The following is a 20,675-nucleotide window of genomic DNA, read 5'->3' on the forward strand; positions in this document are numbered from 1 at the left end:
ACATCGAGCCCATGTATGTGCCACCTGATGGCCCGAGCCTTGAAGTCTGAGTGCCAGGGCCTCGGTGAGACCACCATCGAGGGGGATGAGGCCCACTCTCAGCACCGTGGCAGCACCAGCTTTGACCATTCGGTCGGGCTCTGAGGCCCGGAGCTGGCACTGAAGCAGTACCCCCCTGTCCCTCTCCCCATCCTCTTAGCCAGCTAGCCCTGGGCCCGTGCACTTGCCAGGCCTCCTTCTGGCCCTGGCCTACGTAGCCTTGTAGCCCCTGGACTGTGCTCTAGTGGTTTGCTGCTACAGGCTCTTGCCCTTCATGTGGTCTCTCAATAAACATCAACAACCACTCACCAGCTGAGTTTCCAGTTGCCCCCCTACACCCTGCCCAGAGGGGGCAGGCAGGGAGCCAGAGCAGAGCCCCCCAGAGCCTCCCCCTTGCGACCTATGCTTGTGGTGAGCCTGGTGGGTGGGTGGGTGGGTGAACAGCCATTGGTCAGAGGCTGGTCTAAGGGGCTGACGGGCAGGGGCTGCAGGTCCCCAGCCATGGGCCTCCTCCCTGGCTGATCTACTGTTGCCTCGGTTATCACCCCTCCTTGCATTGTCCACCCAGAGGCTCAAGAAATTGGTGAGCAGGGCCTTAGGAACATCTGCCTTGGCGGGGAATCTGAGCTGGGGAGGGAGCTGGAAGAGAGCCTCCAGGGAGCTCAGGCTTTTTCAGCTCAGGGTGCTGTGCCTGCAGAGCCATCTGTTTGCCTAGGTGCAGAGTGTAGCTCCAGTTCTTGCCCCCTATGAATCCTGGGAAGCTCCTTCCTCTCCTGAAGCCTCTGTCCCTGCTCTGCAAGGTGGCAACAGGATGAAAGATGGGCATGCAGAGCAACACAGTGCCTGACACGCTCAGGGTGCTGGAGAATATGGGAGGCACCCCCTTTTGCATACAGGCACATATGCAAAAATGGCCTTTTATGTGCAAGTCAGTCTCCAGGAGGGCCCCCTGGTGCACGTGGGGTGAGGGGTGCCTGAGGTGTGAAGGAGAGGTGGGGCGGCTGGCGCAGTGAGGGCAGCACCTAGGAAGGAGTTTGTCCTGGGCCCTGTGTCCCTTGCAGCTTGGCCTGAGGAGGGCCAGGAGGCTGCTCTGTGGGGAAAGGCAGCTTCTTGGCAGCTGTCTCAGCTGGGCTTTGGGGAGCCAGCTAACCTGCCTCTGAGGCCCCACCTGTGTCACCAAACAATGGGGCAAGGCAGGGGGCGGGATGTCTGGGAGACCGGGAGAGCAGGTGAGAAGGGGTGGGGTGGGTGGGGCGGCCACGCCCGAGAGTGACTCGCCTGAGCTGAGCCTTGGACCCATTTGGGACACTCTAACTAGGTCAGAGTGACTAGAGCCACTGCAATGTGCAAGGTAGAAGAATGGTGAAGTCAGAACACAGGCTGTGGCCACCTCAGGCCATGCCCTTTTCCCTGGACAAGGGGGTCTGCACTGACCCTGAGGGCAATGGGGAGCCACAGAGAGTTGTAGGTGGGAGAGGGGGCAAAATCTCATTTATGTTTTTACAATGCCTCTCAGGCTGCCATGTGGAGAATGGACTGTAGCAGGCCTCAGAGGGGGAGGATAACAACCAAGGGAGAGAAGAGCAATGGGAGTGGGGCTCAGCTGGAGGGAGAGCCACCGGCCTGGCCAAGGACAGGATGGCAGTGGTAGGGGAGGGTACGCGCTAAGGGAAGGACCTATAGGGGGCTAGTTTGGGAGTGTGGTCTGTGCACTGTTGAGCTTCCTGGGGAGGGCTGGTTGGCTCCCTGCCCCAGGAGAGCACCCACCTGGAAGACGGCCACAGGCCAGGCCGGGTTGGGCCGTTAGTCCCAGAGCCTTCACCAGGCAGGGACCGAAAGAGTAGCGGGCACCACCAGGATCGAGACAGCCAGGAACCCTCAGATACTCTGGTGCCCAAGCAGGGCTGGGTCCTCATTATCTAGCTGTCCAAGCTCTAGGCCACTGACTTGCTGAGGTGGTGATGCCGAGAGGGTCCCTTCTCACTCAGGAGGCAAGTCAGGAGGGGCCCGACTCCAGGTCCTGGGTGGGCAGGTTGACAGCCTGATCTGCCCCCAAAGTGGTCTCCGGGCCCAAATGCCTGTCTCTCCCCACCTCAGGCTCTGCTGGCCTCAGGCACCCTCCCTGGGCCTGTGCTTGGACCGGCCAGGCCCAGCTTGGTGCTTTCTGCCCTGCACAGACAGGCTCTCCAGGAAAGGAAATGTGTGTGTCTGTCTCTCTCTCTGTATGTATCTATATGCACACACGGAAGTACGTTGTTTTCCATTTTATCGATATGAAGGATGTAAACACAAGTGAGGTTCCCACATGAATGTTGGTTGCTATTCGCATTCATCTTAATGAGTAAGAGGAAGCGAAACAACAAAGCTGATGTGAGCCACACCTTTGCTGAACTAGATCATAGTTTTTGATATTGGAAGAGTATCCCCCCCCCTTTTTTGCTGCTAGTCACAACGTTATGACTACAGACTCAAGTTTACACAATCAACCAAACAATAATGGATGAAGCCCTGGTTTGTAGTGTATGCCGAGTTCCATGGTGTCGTCAATCTGTCCACCAGGCCAGTTTCCGGCTACCCACACAACCTCATTGAATGTGAAGCTGGGAAGTAACTCGCTATAGCGCACTGTGGTGTAGACTCCTACCGATGGGTATGATAGGTAGGAGTCAATACATGGATAACAGTAAACTGATGAAATAAGACGAGATGAGTTTTTGTTTTTAATAGAAGTGGAAGTTCAGATCATTTCATTTCTAATAATGGTATTTCACAGTCAGCTCTCAAAATTCCTGAACATTTATCATCTATTAGAATGGCTACAATATAAAAGGCTGCCCATAGCAAGTGTTGGTGAGGATGTGGAAGAACTGGTAGAAATGTAAGATGATCCAACTGCTTTGGAAAACAGTTTGGCTGTATCTTGAAATGTTAAACGTGCACCTGCCACGATGGCCCCATGATTCCACCGCTAGGTATTTACTGACCCAACAGAAACGAATGTATGTGGTCACATAAAGACTCACACATGACTGTTCATGGCAGCTTTATTCATAACAGTCCTGGACTGGACACAACCCAAGTGTCCCTCAGCAGGTGAAACAGACGACAGCACATCAGTGCTGCGCAGTGAGTGAGCTCTCGAGACACAGGGCTTTGGGGGTGGGGGATACTCATGTAATTACATTGCAGGAAAGGGGCCAGACCCAGAGAAACAACTCCACTGCTCCAGCTCACCCTGGCCAGGCACCTGCCTGTCGTCAAGACGCGTCACTGGCTGATAAGCCACATCAGTGTCTGCCAATGGGGATGTGTCTGTGATCAGCAGCATACTTGGGGGACATGACGCAAGCCAATTGAAAACAGAATTATCCATGCAGAGGGACGAGAACCAAAGTGACATGGCCAGGAGTGTTTTCAGCTTGTCTTTTTGTGCAGGAAACAATGTGATGAGGACCAAGTCTAAAGAAGACCATTCACAAGCCTCAAGCAGAAAGCTGGAGACATGACACAGGCCAGCCCTCCCGCCATTGTTTCTTCAGGGAAGCCACTGGATGTCGGCGCTTTCTGCAAATGATGCCTGGCCTCGTACAGAACTCCTACAGGGCAGACAAGTGTCTGCAAAAGAATTTCTTGCTGTGGATCCCTGCCCCTGAGAGCAGCGTTGGCAGCGTGGGGATCCTGCTTTCTGCACCTCAGCTCGTGCATGTGCACCCCTCCACATCCCTCCCCATTCCCACACCCACCTCTACTCACACCCACACACCAACTCACGGGTGTGTAAACACACCCCTCACAGATGCCCCTCCCACATACTTAGATGCACCTCATTCACACACACGCGCTTATGATTCTGCATAAATGGGGTCTTAATAGATGCTGCTGGAAAAAGTCATAAGCGCCTCTTTGCTGTGTCACGGTCTGTAAAGTCAGTTTCCTCTAAGGTGCATTGCCATAATTCTTTGTTTCTTCAGTGTTTGCAGTGGTATCTCCTTTCTCATTTATACATTCCGTCGGTCTTTTCAAAGGAAAAAAACCAGGATTTTGATTTACCCTTCCTCTTTTTTTTTTTTTTTTTTTGGTTTTCTGCTTCATTAACTTCAGTTTTTATCTTTATTAATTCCATCTGTCTATTCTCTTTGGGTTTAGTTCTTTTTCTCTAATTTCTTAAGAAGAGAGCTAAGTTTCTTCGTCATCTTCCATCTTGAATAACTGAGGCCAAAGACTAACATTTCCCTGAGTGAGCGCCCCCTCTGTGCTTCCATGACAGGTGTTTCTAATTTCGCTTTCATGTCTTCACTGATCTAATGCTTGTAGAGTAGAGCTTATCTTAATTTCTGAGTCAAGACTTTGTGGTCATCTCTTACTATGTATTTCTAATTGTACTGGATAATGGTCTGAGGATGTGTTGCTTAAGGTTGTTTGGGGGTTGTGTGAGTTTTCTAGGACGACTATAACAAAGCCCCACACAGCGAGTGGCTCAAACAAGAGAAATTCCTTTCCTCACAGACCAGGAGGCCAGTAGTCCAAGATCCAGGTGTGGGCAGGGTTGGCTCCTCCCGGCGACTCTGAGGGACAGTCCGCTCCGGGCCTCTCCTCGAGTTTCTGGTGGTTACTGGCCGGCCGTGTGTGGTGTTCCTTGGCTTGTGGAAGCATCGCCCAGATCTCTGCCTTCCCCCTCACGTGGCCTTCTCCCTGTATGCATGTCTCTGTGTCCAAATGACCCCTTTTTAGAGGACACAGTCCTATTGGATTAGGGCCCACCCCAATGCCCTCGTTATGGCTTGATCACCGCTGGGCAGACCCTGTTTCCAGATAAGGTTACATTCACACGTACAGGGGGTTAGGACTCCAACATATCTTTTGTAGGGGGACACAACTCAATCCATAACAGAGGCCAACTGTATAAATAACTTTGAAAACATTCCACAGGCTGTGAAAAACTACATCTCCTTACGTGCACGTTCTGTATTTCTCCAGAACCTAGTTTGACAATTGTACTATTTGGCTCCTTTATGTTCTGACTTGTTTTTGTCTATGACATCGATCCAATTCCATGACATTATATGAAACTCTCCCATTATAATTGCATTTTATTGGCATGTCGAGTAGCTGTGTGTTCATGCTTACAGCCTCACAACTGTATCAGTCGGGGTTCTCCTGAGAAACAGAACCAGCACGATGTATGTATACACAAGAAATGGGCTCACACAGTTTTGGGGGCTGGAGATTCAGGGAAGAGCTGCTGTTCAAGTCCAAAGGCCCACCCGCATTTCTGGAGGCTGATCTGCTCTCCTCAGAGTGTACTGATTTCAGTGTTAATCTCGCCTAAAAAAAATTCCTTCACGGTGACATTTACAGTGATGCTTGACCCAAAACTGCGTACCCTAGCCTCGCCAAGCTGACACAGAGAATGAACCAGCACAATCCTTCTTCTCTGGGCTTTGTTCTCTGGACTTTCTGTCACACACTGAGGCTGCACTGCCCAGTTTTTGAGGTGATAGCCCAGCACTGCTCCCTGAGGCCTCTGCCCTGTTTGGTCTAGCAGCTTTTCTTCTAGTATATAGTTTCTGAACTTTTGCTTCCCTTCCCCTTCTGGGTGAGTGACTGGCTGGGAGCGGGAGTCACCTGGCCTGCAGACGTTTCTCCAGCTTCTGGCTTCCAGAGCCGCCTGGGAAGCCGGCCCACTTGGATCCGCTTCTGCTGTGGCTGAGTCCTTTTGTCTGGAAGCTTCTGAGATGTTCTTGTTATCCTGGGAGTTCGGGAATGTTCAGCAGGCAGTGCCCAGCTCTGTGGCAATCTGCTTTAGAGCTCAGCAGGCGCACGTGACTGCGGCTGAAGGGCCTTTGTCTTCTCAAGTTTTCCTTTCTGACCCTGCTCTGTATTTCTTGTCTTATGGCTGTCATCCCAGGCACCTCTCTTTTAATTTAATTTAAAATTAAATTTTATTTTTCTTTCCAGCTTTGTTGGGGTATAATTAGCGTACAAAATCATGCACGTGATTAATGGACCTGCTCGTGAGTTTGGATATATGTATACAAAGCTTCTCAATTTCCATCTCTTTGTTTTTAGCCACCCTCAAGACCCAGCCCCCGCTCTTGCGGTGCCTTAAGTGGCGTGAAGTGCTACAGTCTCTATAGTCCCAGAGAGGCCAGGGGTGGGGGGCGGCGGGTAGAGCCCGATGCTTCGGTGGGCCCAGGTTCGTCCTGGTGCCAGATCTATGTCCTCCCACCTCGGCCCGTGCCCCCCAAACCCTGCCTGTATTGGGAGAAACTAAAGGTCCTGCCCACCCACAGTCCTCTTCGCAAGTGTGGAAAAGAAAGCAAACAATTTTCCTACTAAGCAAGTGGAACTTTGTCTCTGTGACAGGCAGGTGGCCAGAGCCTAGAGTGGGAGCTGAGGGGCCAACCTTCCTCAGCGGGTGCATTTCCAAGAGCTGCCTCCGGGACCCTTAGGAAGAACCTTAATGAATCATCGAACTTTACATCAAAAACCGGGGATGTACTGTATGGTGACTAACGTAATGTAATAAAAAAAAAAAAAAGAAGAACCTTGCTGGGCTCTAAGGCTGGCAGGAGGCTTATTTCGGATTCTCACGCAAGTGCTCTAAGAGAGTGCCAGGAGCAAGGTCTCCTTCCATCAGGGAAAATTCTGCCCCATTGGATTTGCAGGCTGATTCTCCCATGCCGAGTGAGGTGGGCACCCTGGGCTGAAGATCGCCACTGCAGCTCTCCTCAGAACAGCCCAGACTCTCGCTAGGACCTCTGTCTGCTGGATGAAGTGGTCAGCTTCCTGCACACTCAGCGCATGGCCTCTCAAATGCCTGAGAGGGATTGTCCTTTCCCCGGCAAGCTCCCCTTCTATCTCTCCACCTCTTCTCACTTCCACCGACTTGACAAAACTAGGAGTCTTGGGAAGTGCTTGTTTAGCTGCCCTGGGCCTGACCCACAGACAAGGAAGACAAGGCAGGAAGTACAGGGCCAACCACACAGGATAATGGGGGTGACGGTGGCAGGGAAGGGCCGGTGGCCCACCAGGCAGGAGGGCGGTAGGAGGAGGCAGGCTGGCTGATAGCAGGCTGGGCACGGACTTTCTGGCCATTTTTCCTGTTGATGGCCAGCGACCTCTCAGCTCTCTGACCCCGCAACCTGGGTATGTGGAGCAGTTGACCTGCCTGCCAGGGCATGTCAGGTTGAGAACCTGGAAATCCTGCTCGTGGAGAAAGAGGAGAAAGAGCAAACAGTCATGGACCTTTCCCGCACATGTGCATATTCTGCCCTGGGCCCCAGGGGGGAAGCAAGAAGGGACCCAGCATGGGCTGCACAGCCACGTGGCCTCAAACACACCGAACATGTTCCTGTCTATAGTGGGCTGAGCGGGAGCCATCCAAAAGATCTGTCCGCATCCTAATCCCTAGACCCTGTGAATGTGACCTTATTGGGTCCTTGTGGATACACTTGCATTAAAGATCTTGAGATCATCCAGGATTATCTGGGTAGGTCCTAAATCCAATGACAAGTGTCCTTATAAGAGACAGAAGAAGAGAGATCCAGACACAGAGAAGGCCAGGTTACATTGGAGGCAAGGATTACAATGATGTGGCCACAAGCCAAGGAATATGTGGTACCACCAGCAGCAGGAAGAGGTGAGGAGGGATTCTTCCCTAGAGCTGCTGGAGGGAGTGTGGCCCTGCTGGCACCTTGATTTTGGACTTCTGACCTCAGAACTGCGAGAGACTAAATAGCTGTTGTTTTAAGCCACCTGGTTTGTGGTACTTGTTACAGCAGCCCCAAGGAGGCCAACACACTGCCTCAGGACCTTTGCACTTGCTGTGCCCTCCTCCTGGACTGCTCTTTTTCAGACATCCACCTCAGCCAGGTCTCTGCTTAGATCTCCACTCTTCTGAGCCACCATTTGCACTACCCCTCACTCTCTATCCCCTGCTCCCTGCTGTATCCCAGCACCCGCTCCTCTGCAGACAGCGGTCCAGTCACTAGAATGAAGACCAGCTCCACAGGGCAGGGATGTTGTCTTGCTCACTGTGACCCCAGTGTAGATTTGGTGACTGAAAGTAGGAAGGCTCTCTTCACCTTTATCACAACTTGCATATGTGAAATAACCTCTATTTCACAGGAGGGAAACAGAGGTGCCTGGCATCTGATACAACCAGTTGTTGGGGAGCGATGGAACTGCAAGGAATCAGCCCCAAAGGAGAAAAGTTGGGAAAATGACAAGGCCAGCTGGGTGCCCACTAGTTTGGAGAGCAGAGTTGGCTGCTGTGGAAAGAGCTGTGAAACTTGGGTGCGAGTCTGTCGCCTCATAGCAGTGAACATGCAGAGTGTCAGCGTGTGGGGAGGGGGCTCAGACATGGCCGCCTTCCTTCCCTTTCACCGTGGGTAGAAAAGAAGGGGTCAGCAGGACTGCGTTCCCCCTGCAGGCTCTAGGGGATGATCCTTCCTGGCCTCTTCCAGCTGCTGGTACGGTCTACCCTTCTCCAGTATGACCTCATTGTAACTAGTTATATCTGCAAAGACCCTATTTGTAAATAAGGTCACATTCTGAGATCATTGGGGGCTAGGACTTCAACATATCTTTTAGGGGGACATAATTCAATCCATAACATCACCCAATATCCATTCCAGCCCCCTCCTCTGGGGATAAGACCCCAATTTTGTTCAGGACATCAGTGGCCTCAGCCTCAGGTGACAGGTCATGACAATCCTGTCCCTACCTTTCCCGAGCCTCTCTTCCAGCTAAGGGGGGCCATGTGATCCAGTTCTGGCTGAGACCTAAGTGGAAGTCTGCTGGGCAAGTTTCTGGAAAAACTGTTGCTTTCTTGATAAAAGGAGACAGATGCAGTTGTCCTTGACCTTTCCCCCTTCTGTCCTTGAATGCATATGTGACAGCAGGTGCTTCAGCAGCTATTTTGTGATAACGAGGCAAAGCTAAGCTAATTCGATACTGGGCCTTGCCAGTGCTCTGCTGCTGAACCGATGCCAGCAAGCTACCCCCAGATTCCTTACATAAGAAAATTAAACCTCTATTTAATCACCACAGTCAGGTTTTCTATTACAGTTGGCCCTTGAACAACATGGGAGTTAGGGGTGCTGATCCCCTGCAGAGCCGAACATCCACACATAACTTTGAATCTCTGAAACCTTAATTACTAATAGCCAGCTGTTAGGCTGTTAACTGGAAGCTTCGCCAATAACAAACAGTTGATTAACATATTTTGGAGGTTGTATGTATTAGGTACTGCGTTCTTACAATAAAGTCAACTAGAGAAAAGAGAACATCATTAAGAAAATCATAAGGAAAATACATTTATAGTATTGTACTGTATTTAACACACACAAAAATCTGCATATAGGTGGAGCTGTGCAGTTCACAGGTCACCTGTACTTGTGGCCACTTTCCTGATACACTGTGTGTGTTTGTTTTTCTAGTCTGAGGAGATCACTAGGGTGTGTTCTACTCCCTTCTCCTTTGTCTTTCTCTCCCCACCTCTTCTCTGCCTGCCTGGCTCATTCTCTTTCCACCTCCTTTCACATGTACCTTGTTCCCACTGAACTAGCCAGAACACGGAAGAAAGTAGGTTATATATAAAGCGAGGAATATTTTCACTGAGAAAAAGACAAAAGATTAATTTGATTCTTATTTCCTTGTTTTGATTTGATTTTGTTTTCCTGTTAGAAGTCTTTGCCAGAAAGTTAAAAAAAATTTTTTCTTGGAACAAGTTAAGTTCTCAGAACTGTGAACACGGGACACACAGCTCTGTTTTATATTATGGTCAAGGCCATTATCAAATATGGGCTGGGCTAAACAAAGGCATTACAGGCACAAATGCATGCATCTGATTCTGAAGGTAGGCAAGACAGATGTCTTCGTCATCCTCCCAGCCCAGCACACAGTTAAATGTCCAGTGTATGTCTGGGGGGTGAATGAGTGACTGCAATAGAAGGCTAACACATGGGACACAAGCCATTGCTGACAGGAAGTAGGGAAGGTCCCCAGATGAAGAGCTATGTTATGTCCACAGACCGAAGGGCTTGCTACTGTTCGGATGTCAGTCCTCCCCAAAATGATGTGTAGATTCAATGCAATCCCGATCAAAATCCCAGAAGGCTTTTTTCCCCATATAAATTGACAAAGTGTTCTAAAGCTCATACAGAAATGAGCCAAACTTGGGATAGACAAAAGAGGTTTGAAAAAGAACCACATCAGAGGATTCGCATTACCCGATTTCAAGACTTATCATGAAGCCACAGAAAGCGAGAAGAGTGTCACACGGGCCGAAGTAGAGATGCGCACAGCCAGCTGATTTTCAACCAAGATGTCAAGGCAGTTTAACTGGGGAAAAATCATCTTCTCAACAGATGGAGCTGGAGAAAATGGATACCCATACAGAAGAAAAATAAATCATGAATTCGACTCACACCACACACACACATTCCCTCTAAATGGGTCATAGACCTAAATGTAAGAGCAAAAGCTCTACAACTTCCACAAGAAAACAGAGGGTTAAATTGTAGGGACTGGGGTTTTGCAAAGACTTCTTAACTGTGGTACAAAAAGTACAAACCATAAAATTAAAAAATCCACTCACTGGGCTTCTTCAAAATAAAACAACGTCTGTTCTTCAAAAAACACTGCTATGAAAATAGAAAGGCAAGCCTCAGTCTGGAAGAAAATATTTGCAAAACATGCGTGACTTGTATCTAGAACTTTACAACCACATGGAAAGACAAACGAATCAATTACAAATGGGGAAAAGATTTGAACAGACACTTCACCAAAGAAGATATATGAGTGGCTCAGAAGGACATGAAAAGATGCTCAACATCATTAGTCGTCAGGGAAATGCAAACAAAACCATCATATGATAGCATCGCACACCGCCCAGGATGGCTAGAATATACAGGAAGGACAAGTGTTAGGGAGCATGTGGAGGGACTGGAACCCCGGGCACTACTGTTAGGGGGGTAAAACTTTGGAGCTGCCAGAGAGTTCCCCTAGGACCCAGCACTTCCACTCCTCACTATATGGCCGGGATAAATGAAAACACGCCCACACAAAAGCCTGTGCATGAATGCTCATGGCAGCTTTATTGGTCATGGCCCCAAACTGGCAACAACCCAAATGTCCACCAACAGGTGTCCAACAGGTATCGTGGAATAGTGCTCGGCAATATAAAGTGAAGGACGGACACACACGTGCCACCCTGACCCATCGTGCTGGCGAATGTAGACCAACAGGAGCAGGGAGGGGCAGGAAGGAGGGAGTACTGGAGGGGGGCAAGGTAACTTCTGGGGGTGCTGGGTCTTTATGTTCACCATCTGCATCGTGCTGATGGTTTCTTGGGTGCCACTTACACCTCTGTGTAAGAAAGATGAGGAAGCCGTGACCTTCAAAGCCTGGAGTGCCTGGTGCCGTGAAGTCACAGACACATCAGTAGTCGTGTCAGAGGCAACCAGCGAGCAATACCACGGCAAATGGAATGCCTGAGAATGTCACTGAACCTCAGAACCATCTAGCTGACTACGGTGTGTGTACTTGGTGATCATCCATGTGCAAATTCGCGTGCTCCAGCACTTAGAATTTATGGGAAATTCCCCTCCTTGATCTTAGAGTAAGTCTTCCATGTTAACAAAAAGTTGCTCCTCATCAGGACCCAGAGACCCAACTTCTTCATGTGGCATCCCAGGTTTCCTTGCACTCTGCTTCCAATGACCGTGTGCCCCACAACCACGCTACCGAAAATCCTCTGCTCTTCTAGGGCTCCTGGCCACACCCTGTGCTCCGGCTCCTTCCCTCTGTCCTGCCTGAAATCCCTTGACCTCTAATTCCCTGATACTTATTCCTGCTCTGACCTCAGGACACCGCTTGTCACCTCTGCTACTTAACAAGACATAGTCTTAGCATCCCCAGCTGGAAGCCTGCTGTGTTCCTCTGGCTGAGGAAAGGAGTGAAGGTGCAGGGTCCCGGTCCCTCCTGACCGGTTCACGGAGAGTCGGAGAGTCGGCTGTGGCGGAGACATCCTGTTGTGCCCGTGCTGCCAGAGCCCCAACCAGAACCAACTCCGGGAGTGAGAGCGAACCATTCCGGAAACATTTAGAAGCTAAGGGTGTTCGGCGACGATGGCAATGGCATCCTGAGCACCCCTTTCCCAGCTCTGCTTCTCCCCCCTTGGGGGGCGAATCTCAGTCCCTGAACACAGCATTTACCCATTTCTTTGTTTGGAGTACCTGCCAGCTCCGCAAAGCACAGCGAGTCTTGCAGGCAATCTGAGCAAGGTTCTAGACATGGTCCGTGCTGGCGAAGGCCTATGTGAGGCCCCAGACGTGGATGCCGCCGTCAGCTGGGTGACACTGCAAGGACCACCCCTGCACTCGCACGTGGCTGCGAGTGGGCAGGGCAGCTGGGGCAACAGGAATCGAGAGCGGACAGAATCCGGTGGCTCAACGACCATCAGAGATAGGAGACAGAGGAAAGGGCCAAGGGCTCCAGACTTGGCTGGGGGAGGAGGGAGATAGAGAGGTTGCAAGACCAGGGGAAAGGGCTTCCAGACATACAGGACGGACAGGTGTCCACACTGGAGTCCCTCCACAAAGGGAGGTCAAGAAGCAAACAACAGAAGGGTGAAGGTGGAGTCACGTGGGGCCGCACGGGGCACACACCTGAGTGAGTGTGGGTGCTGCCACGTTGCCTGACACAGGCCTCGGTTGGCTGCCTTTGATTCTCAGGTGTCTCGCCCTGCAGGGTTTCTGCCTTACCTTCACCCAAACATTCGTCTCTCAGCTCGCTCCCACAATTCCACACTTAGAGTCTTTCCTGGTACCTTCAACCCAACTGCTATCTGGTTACTTGAAACCATGAGAGGGCTCCTTTCAAGGCCAGCACTCTTAGACCCTCCTTATTCGTTTGCACTCAAAGTAAACGAATTCAGTCAGGACAGTTTACCAGTTACGTGAGGGTGCTGCCACAGAATTTAAGCCGCTCTTGAAGTGCCCAAGGTTTCAGAGGGCAAGTGGTCCAAAGGCTCAGATGCACGATGTGCTGACACAGTGTCTCACGGAGCCACGTGTAAAGCTGACGACCAGCCCAGAAGTGCAGAGGGGCTGGTGTCCAGGGAAGTTCTTGGAAAGCCGGCAGGATGTCCCCCAGTAGCGTGAGCTTTACAGTCCAGTTGTTCCCCAGAAAGCAAGTGTGGGCCATCACTCCTGTCCCCACACAGAGCGCTTTAGAAGGAAAAACACAGGGACTCCCCTGCACACTCTGACTTTTATTCCACGCAATACCCGTCTGGCTCATGGTGCACACCTGGTCACCATATATGAGAGAAAATGATACTCATAATTGCACTGCAGTGAAAATTTCATGAAGATAAGCAAAATTATACAGAGAACTGACAAAAAGATGCATTGCTATTTTAAATGTCATATATCTGGGCAAGCATTTGGGAACCCTGGAGCCTTTCAGGGCGCTCCAAAACCAGAGCACAAGTGTTCAGCATCTCTCCCGGCAAATCCACTTTCTGCTGAAAACACCTGTACACGACCCCCCGTATGAAGTCATCTTTGAGTATGAGTCCCATGAAAAAAGGAGCTCACATTAAAAGTCAAGTTGGCTTGTCCAGTAGAACCAATGGGATAATGTTACACTGTCCTGAAGGGTGAAGCTGTTCACTTATGAGAGGGATGGAAATGGACATCAGAGCCCACGGATCTAGTCTCTTTCCGATTCCCTTCACGTGATGATTGTCGTCCCAATCCTGGTCAGGCCACGGTTGAACCGAGACTGGAGTCCAAGTGCATGGCTTCCTGCCACTGTTCCTTGTTCTGCATGGGGACTGGTTTTGTGAACCCACGCCAGCTCTGGCAAAGATAGTCTGTGCCTCAGAAAGACACATACTTCCCAACAACCTGCCCACTGACTTCAAAGACACTGTTCCTAATAACTCTTTTTCCATTAGAAAACCCCAAGTTGCAGATCTGTTTGACCTGCTCAGACAGAGCTGGAGCTAATGTGCTAAGGGAGCCATATTCATTTCACATGTTTATGAAGTGCCAACAAAGACGAACACGACACAAAGGGCAGAAGACAACCAAAGGGCAAGGGAATACAGACCCAGTGAAAGGGGCTATGACATAAAAGCAAGTTATAAGAACTCTAGAACTTTCCATAAGTCGTATAAAACTCATTTTAATATAGCTAGATTAAACTTTTATGGCTATGTCTGTTTCTATCTGTATCTCTCACTTTCAGAGTCGTCCTAGTGATTAGAGCTCCAAGAAGCATACTCAGAAGGAATTCTGTATTTCCAGGTCTTCCCACACTCTCCTGATGTCGTGTTGAGGCTGTCCTGTGTGGCAGGGAAGGCACACACGCTCCTCAGAGGCCCAGTGGGGGGCCTCCAGCACACCTACCACTTGCCTGCCAGAGATCCTGGCAATGAAGAGGGCTGGAAGGAGGTGGCAAGCCAATCAGGACGCTGGGCTGAGAGCACCCAGGGGCAGAATTCCTGGGCCAGCTCTGGGGACAGTGCAGACAGGACAGGGCAGAGCCTGCCAGCTGCGGTGCCTCCCAGCCAGCCTGTGCAGTAAAGTGCCATTTGAAGGGTCCGCCCTCTGTCTGTGGGGCTAAGGGAGAGGAGGGAGAAGAGGGGCCAAGCTTGCCACCACACTCATCAGGGGTCTGTTTCTCTTGCCTGAGGTCTTCTCACAGGGTGGGGGATTCTTACTTAAGGAGCGATTCACCAACACTCTCATGTGGCAAAAATCTCTATCTTTAACTTACATTACTCCTGAATGTAAAAATATTCAAAGCAGCTGAACCTTCAATATTATAAGAAATGTCAAATGAAAGGCAGATCCGATGAGGGAGACATTACTGGGCACGCTCTGTGCAAATTTCTCCCGATGGGCAGCAGCCACAAGAGGGGGCGCAGCTTACTATGAAGCTTTAGGCACTGAGGGTGGGGAGGAGGGGCAGAGAGAGGCCAGGGTGGTCTTTGCTGGTGGGGTCTGGGGGCAGAAGGCAGTGAGGAGGGTGAGCCTGGTGGGCAGGGAAGACATGTCTCGCCTGGAGCCCCCTCCTGGGAGAGGCCGGAGTGGCCCCCCTCCCCCCACCCCAGGGCTCTAAGAAGATGGGACCTCCTCTGAGAAGCAGCTGGGGGCACCCATGGAAGGCTGTGGCTTTCAGGCACAAGGACAAATGGCCTGGAAAAAGCATGGGCCCGGGGCTCAGAATGATGGCAGGGGGTCCTGTTTCTTCCCACGGAGCAGCAGGCTCAGAGACTAGACATCACTTTCTGGGGCTCGACAACCGGGCGCGAGCAGTCCGCGGATGTATTTGCCCAAGTCCATTTTCAGACCATTTCTGAACTGATGAACTGGAGGTGATGTCACCGTCCAGCCACCGTCTAGCTGTAGAATTCTCTCAAGTCCCCTCCGTCTACAGGCACTTAAAGGAGGAAAGTGCTTTCAGTGCTTCTACCTGGAAACACGAAGTCTGGGGCCGAAGCGAACGGGGCCGCAAGAGGAAACAGACTGCTCCTCGCGGGCCCACACACCCGGGCCGCCGCGGGGCTCTCCTCTGCGCGGCCGCCCAGCGCCGCCTGCGGGCCCGCGCGTGAGGCCGGAGCGGCGCGGACGGTGCCCCTGCACGCAGACACCGCGGCGCGCCGCACGCAGGGCAGCAGGAGGAGCCGTGTTTGAACCCGGGCCCCGGCCCAGGCAGGCCCTGTCAGACGGCACGGGCGGCGGCCGCGCGTTCCGAGTCTCCCTGGACTTTGTCGCCCTCGGGGTGCGGCCGGCCCGTGGGGGTTCTGAGAGCCGAAGGGGCCGGCGCCTTTTCACCGTCACTCTTCTCCAAGGGCTCCGTTCCGCCCCGGGGCTTCCCCGGCTTCCCCCTGACGGCCTGGCCGCACCGCGCGCACTGGCCGCACGCGCACGGCTTCGGGCGGCCGCGGGCGCCGCGGCGCTCGGCAAGGGCAAGGGCAAGGGCGGCGCTCCGGCCCGACGCTTTCCCGCCCTCGCCGCGGCCGCGCGGCTGCTCGCCGGCGTGCGCCTGCCGGAGCTCCGGGAGGACGGCGCGGCTCGGGAACACCCTCCCGCGGTCGAGACGTTCGGCCGGCCTCCCCGGGCTGTGAACGGCCTGATGCTTGAAGAGGTTGGCTCGCCGGCTGAAGGTCCTCCCACACTCACTGCACTCGTAGGGCTTCTCGCCGCTGTGGACCCGCTGGTGCTGACTGAGACCCGAGCATCCCCGGAAGGCCTTCCCACACTCTTTGCACTGGAACGGCTTCTCCCCACTGTGGATGCGCTGGTGGTGGATGAGCTGGGAGACGCCCTTGAAGGCTTTCAGACACTGGCTGCACGCGTAGGGCTTCTCGCCGCTGTGGGTGCGCTGGTGCTCGATGAGGTTGGAGCTGCGGCTGAAGGCCTTGCCGCACCTGCTGCACGTGTAGGGCCGCTCGCCGCTGTGGATGCGCTGGTGCTCCAGGAGCGCGAAGCGGCGCCGGAAGAGCTTCCCGCACTCGGAGCACTTGTAGGGCTTCTCGCCGCTGTGGATGATCTGGTGCTTGATGAGGTTGGAGCTGCGCGTAAACGTCTTCCCGCACTCGCTGCACACATAGGGCTTCTCGCCGCTGTGGATGCGCTGGTGCTCCAGGAGTGCGAAGCTGCGCCGGAAGAGCTTCCCGCACTCGGAGCACTCGTAGGGCTTCTCGCCGCTGTGGATGACCCGGTGCTTGATGAGGTTGGAGCTGCGGCTGAAGGATTTCCCGCACTGCTGACACAGGTACCGCTTCTCGGCGCCTTTGGAACCCTGTGGCCTTGGCACGGACTCCTGCCTACCACTGTGGCTACTGCTCTGCCTCATCTCTCTTCCCTCACCTGCAGAGCTGCTTTGACCTTTCTCACTGGAACCTGCCGGTGGAGAATAAGCCTGTTTCACTCTGTGCTCAAGCGTCTCCCCTGGTGGCCTGGCTCCCTGGCTCTTGTTCCCGGCCCAAAGACCGGTCCTTGTGAGTTCTTTCAGGCAATGCTTCTGCTTGGAAATCGATGTCCTGTTCTTTATCCTGTCACCTAGAACGACAGAGAACACCCACCAGGGTTGCTCTCCCTGGAACTCTAGCCAGGGTTCGTTCTCTATCTTCGCGCCCACACCAAAGCTGAGAAGGAATGAATCAGGAGAGGAGGACGTGGGGGAAGACCCAAGATGATTGTCTGCAGACAGGATGGCACAGGGGAAAAGGTGGGAGGGAGCTGGAAGCAGTGGAGTTGGAGTGACAGGGCAAGAGGCGCTTCCTTCATCTGGTGTCTCAATGGGGACTCCCTGTGAGATTTAGGTCTGCCACAAAAGGGAATTTCCCACCCAAAGTGGTCACACTACCCTCCTTCGCCACTGTTCTTTGTGAACGGCTCAGGCAAGCCAGCCCAGCGCCCCACACTCACCTGTCTGCCTCCCCGTGGCAGCCGGTGTTCTGCAGATGTCTGCTGCCCAGGGCCCCTCCCCTTGTTCCAGCCAAGACACCAGGTGAGGCTTGGAGGATAAAAATCCTGTCCATGGAAAGGAAACAGATCAGTCACTCCTGAACTCAGCCCAGCCCTAGTATCATCAGGAACAGGGAACAAAGAACCCTCTAAGAGAGTGCCACTGGGAAGATCCAGAGAAAGGACAGAGTCTCTTTAAGGAAGCGAAGGGATTTGAATGTACAGGGGCCGGGTGGGCATGGGGAGTCTGAAGTCCATGGTGACTGGGGCCAAAAGGATAACAATGTTACTCTTTGGCCTGTGGGGGATGGCAGTAGGCTTGTGGGAAGTGGGGGAATCTGTGTGAAGATCCCAAGGGACAGAGGGCTGGAGCAGCGATCCACAGGGGGCAAGGCCCCAGGGAGTATCAGGAAGCAGACAGAGCTCAGGAATGCCTGTGCCTCAAAAGCCAAAGCCCCATTTCCACCACCAAACAGAAGAGATGTCTCAGTTCCTTAAGTCAAACTCAACTGTCAAACTCAACTGATGATTCCAGAACTCCCCTTTGAGTCCTGTATCTGCACAGTGACGGGCAGAAAGAACCAAGGGGAAGAAACCAGTCTCCGTCTGTGTGGTTAGATTAGGTGAGATTAACCCTGTAGGGAAGAAATGGAGCAAACAGACCCCCTGCAAGCCGGCTGCAGTGGCGGGGGTGGGGGTGGGGTGGGAAGCCTGCCTGGTTCCTTTCTGGATTTCTCCAGGCTGGAAAACCAAGTACACACCTTATCCTTGATACAAGGAAAAGGAGCAGCTAAACGCTGGAACATGAAACGGATGTACAATTCAACCTCGACAAGAATGAACTAAGTCTACAACAGTGCATACAAATATTCAAGGATAATGTGCATCTATCTTTTGGATAGAAGAGGTTTACTTAACCCATGATTTTATGTGCAAAATAAATTTGATGGGGGCCCACACATTTAGCACTTACAGGTCAAAACAATTTAGCTGAAAACTGTTGTACTGAGACAAAAGCTGGGCTCCAGTAGATCACTGCTCCAGTGGGAAATGCATTTATTCTCGGGCTCACAGCAACCAACAAAGAAACTTAAAAATAAACTGAGTTCAGACGCAGAGTAGGGGGACTGGATGTGTGTGTCAGATCCTTACCCAGTGACACCAAATGGCGATAGTTCTCCAGCATCACTCTCTTGTAGAGGATCCTTTGTCTGAGATCCAGAAGCTTCCATTCTGTCTTGGTGAAGTACACAGACACGTCTTCAAAAGATACTGGCACCTAAAACAAGCCGTTCCTGTGGCTGCAGGGGACTTCACCCCCATGAGTCCCAGGATGAGCGGGCAACAACTAAACATGGGGTGGGGGGACCCAAAGAACTCAGCAGTTAAGGGGAGACTTGGAGTTGCAAGAGTTGTGAGGCTGGGACATAAAGAGGTGGCAGATGGAGACAGTCAGGGAGCCCCACTCACCTTCGGTCTGGCCTTCAAGAGAATGGCTGCCATCGCAGGGGTGCAAAGAAGCTAAGGGGATTGGAAAAAGCCAAGTATGAGATGAGGCCCACCCTGCTCCAGCATGACCTCATCCAAGTTGGGTCCCATTCACAGCTACTGGGGGACAGGACTTCAGCACATCTTTTTGGGGGACACAATCCAACCCATAACACTTTCCCAAACTGAGCTTCTGTCCTCTCTCCTCACCTGGCTGGTGAGCCACCAGACAGGGAGTCCTGCCTGCCTCGTGTGAGGCTTGGCTTCCTCTTTCTCATTTTCTTCTTCCCATGGAGGCAGCACCCCAACCCCGACTTTTCAGCCATCCCTGGAAGCTCCACTGCCGACACCTTTTCCTCTTAGCTCTGGGTCCTTACAGAAAAACTCCAGCACACACACACACACACACACACACACACACACACACCACTCCACCCGAAACAGATCCACTCTCAAGGAAAAGAGAAAGACCAGAATAGTGAGACGCACTTTGGAGGGACCTGCAATAGCTGGGGAAGGGGTGCTCTCTGAAGACTGGGGGTGAGCAAAGAGAGCAGCAGGCTAAGGGCATGGCCCATATCTGGCCCTTGATGGGTGGGGTGGGGAGTGCAGAAGGTGAGGCCATGTGGGCACTCTGGGAACAGATGGGAGCTGGGGCTCACGCTAAAGGCCGAAAGACTGTGTCATTGTCAAAGTGGACACAATCGGATTTTGCCACATCAGTTCTCAATACCAGAAAACAGTGGGGGTAAAAGAAAGTTTGCTCTAAGGCTGTTATCACCACCTGACTTCCACAAGGGGGAATTCCCCCGTGGGGAAGCAGAAGAACCAGGTGGTAGCTCGTGGGGGAGTGGGCTGTGAATGCTTGTGCTGTCTGGGTGACCACAGCTTATTTCTGCAACTGGAAAGAGGGTGAGGGGACAGGATTGCATAGCATTTAAACTGTGGCAAAGTCCCTGATCACCAGTGATGAGCTGTCAATAAACTCATGTATCTGATGAAGAAATGTGTATTAATCAGATAGAAAGAATCCCTTACGGTAGAGTGGACACTAAAACCACTGCGTGAAAGATCTAGAGAAAGTGGATAGCCACGTGATGTCAAAATGTCTTCCCCTGTTTACTACTGGTCACGAGACAGAAAGCTAACCTACCAGTTGGACAGAGCCGGGACATACCTGCTGTAGGAATGCCACCATGGGGAGGGCATGAGGCGCTTGCCAAAGCTTGACCCCATTCTAATGCAGCCTTGGGAACCCACACTCAGTTTATAAAGGATCTTGGGGACAGAGGAGCCACTTAAACACCACGAGGAAGCAACCAGCCCAATATAGAAGGTGGGGTGTACCCGGTCTCCTCTGCGTATCGGCGTCATGGGGGAAAGAGGAGGCTGGGAAGAGAGACTGTTCTAGAGGAAAAGAGATGTACACGGCCAATAGTCAAGTGCAACGGGAGTCCTTGATGAGATGCTGGCAAGCAGGATAGAGGAGTCAAAGGCACTGGGGGCCTGGGGGGGTGACTGTGGAGCCAGTGCTGCTCATGCGTTGGACGGATAACGGCGCCAGGTCGTGGAAGGAAATGTCCTTCTTGAAGCACTTAGGGAGAAAATGGCATGTACACTTACTTTAAAATATTTCAGTAAAACCAAAGGAAATAG

At 52.3% G+C, this 20,675-nt stretch overlaps 3 protein-coding genes across 3 annotated transcripts in view; 2 read left to right on the plus strand and 1 right to left on the minus strand.

The window, feature by feature from the left end:
* Positions 1–347, plus strand: part of LOC121102066 (three prime repair exonuclease 2) — a 5,758-nt gene extending 5,411 nt beyond the window's left edge. The window contains exon 2 of the mRNA XM_040627085.1: positions 14–347. Coding sequence (XP_040483019.1) covers positions 14–50 — 37 coding nt within the window. The 3' untranslated portion in view covers positions 51–347. The remainder of the gene's footprint in view (positions 1–13) is intronic.
* The window catches only part of HAUS7 (HAUS augmin like complex subunit 7), a 39,204-nt gene extending 32,587 nt beyond the window's left edge, over positions 1–6,617 (plus strand). The window contains exon 11 of the mRNA XM_040627070.1: positions 3,475–6,617. The gene's annotated coding sequence lies outside the window, so the exon portion shown is untranslated. The remainder of the gene's footprint in view (positions 1–3,474) is intronic.
* Positions 6,618–15,780: 9,163 nt separating this feature from the next.
* ZFP92 (ZFP92 zinc finger protein) lies at positions 15,781–19,380 on the minus strand. Its single transcript, XM_008709268.2, has 4 exons — positions 19,002–19,380; positions 18,684–18,810; positions 17,493–17,597; positions 15,781–17,123 (listed from the first exon to the last, which is right to left on the minus strand). Exons 1-4 carry the CDS (start codon positions 19,032–19,034, stop codon positions 15,781–15,783), a joined length of 1,608 nt encoding a protein of 535 aa, XP_008707490.2. The 5' UTR covers positions 19,035–19,380.
* Between the last annotated feature and the right edge of the window lie 1,295 nt (positions 19,381–20,675).

The sequence above is a fragment of the Ursus maritimus genome (genome assembly GCF_017311325.1).
Source record: "Ursus maritimus isolate PB19 chromosome X unlocalized genomic scaffold, ASM1731132v1 scaffold_X1, whole genome shotgun sequence".
NCBI classification, from domain to species: Eukaryota; Metazoa; Chordata; class Mammalia; order Carnivora; family Ursidae; genus Ursus; species Ursus maritimus.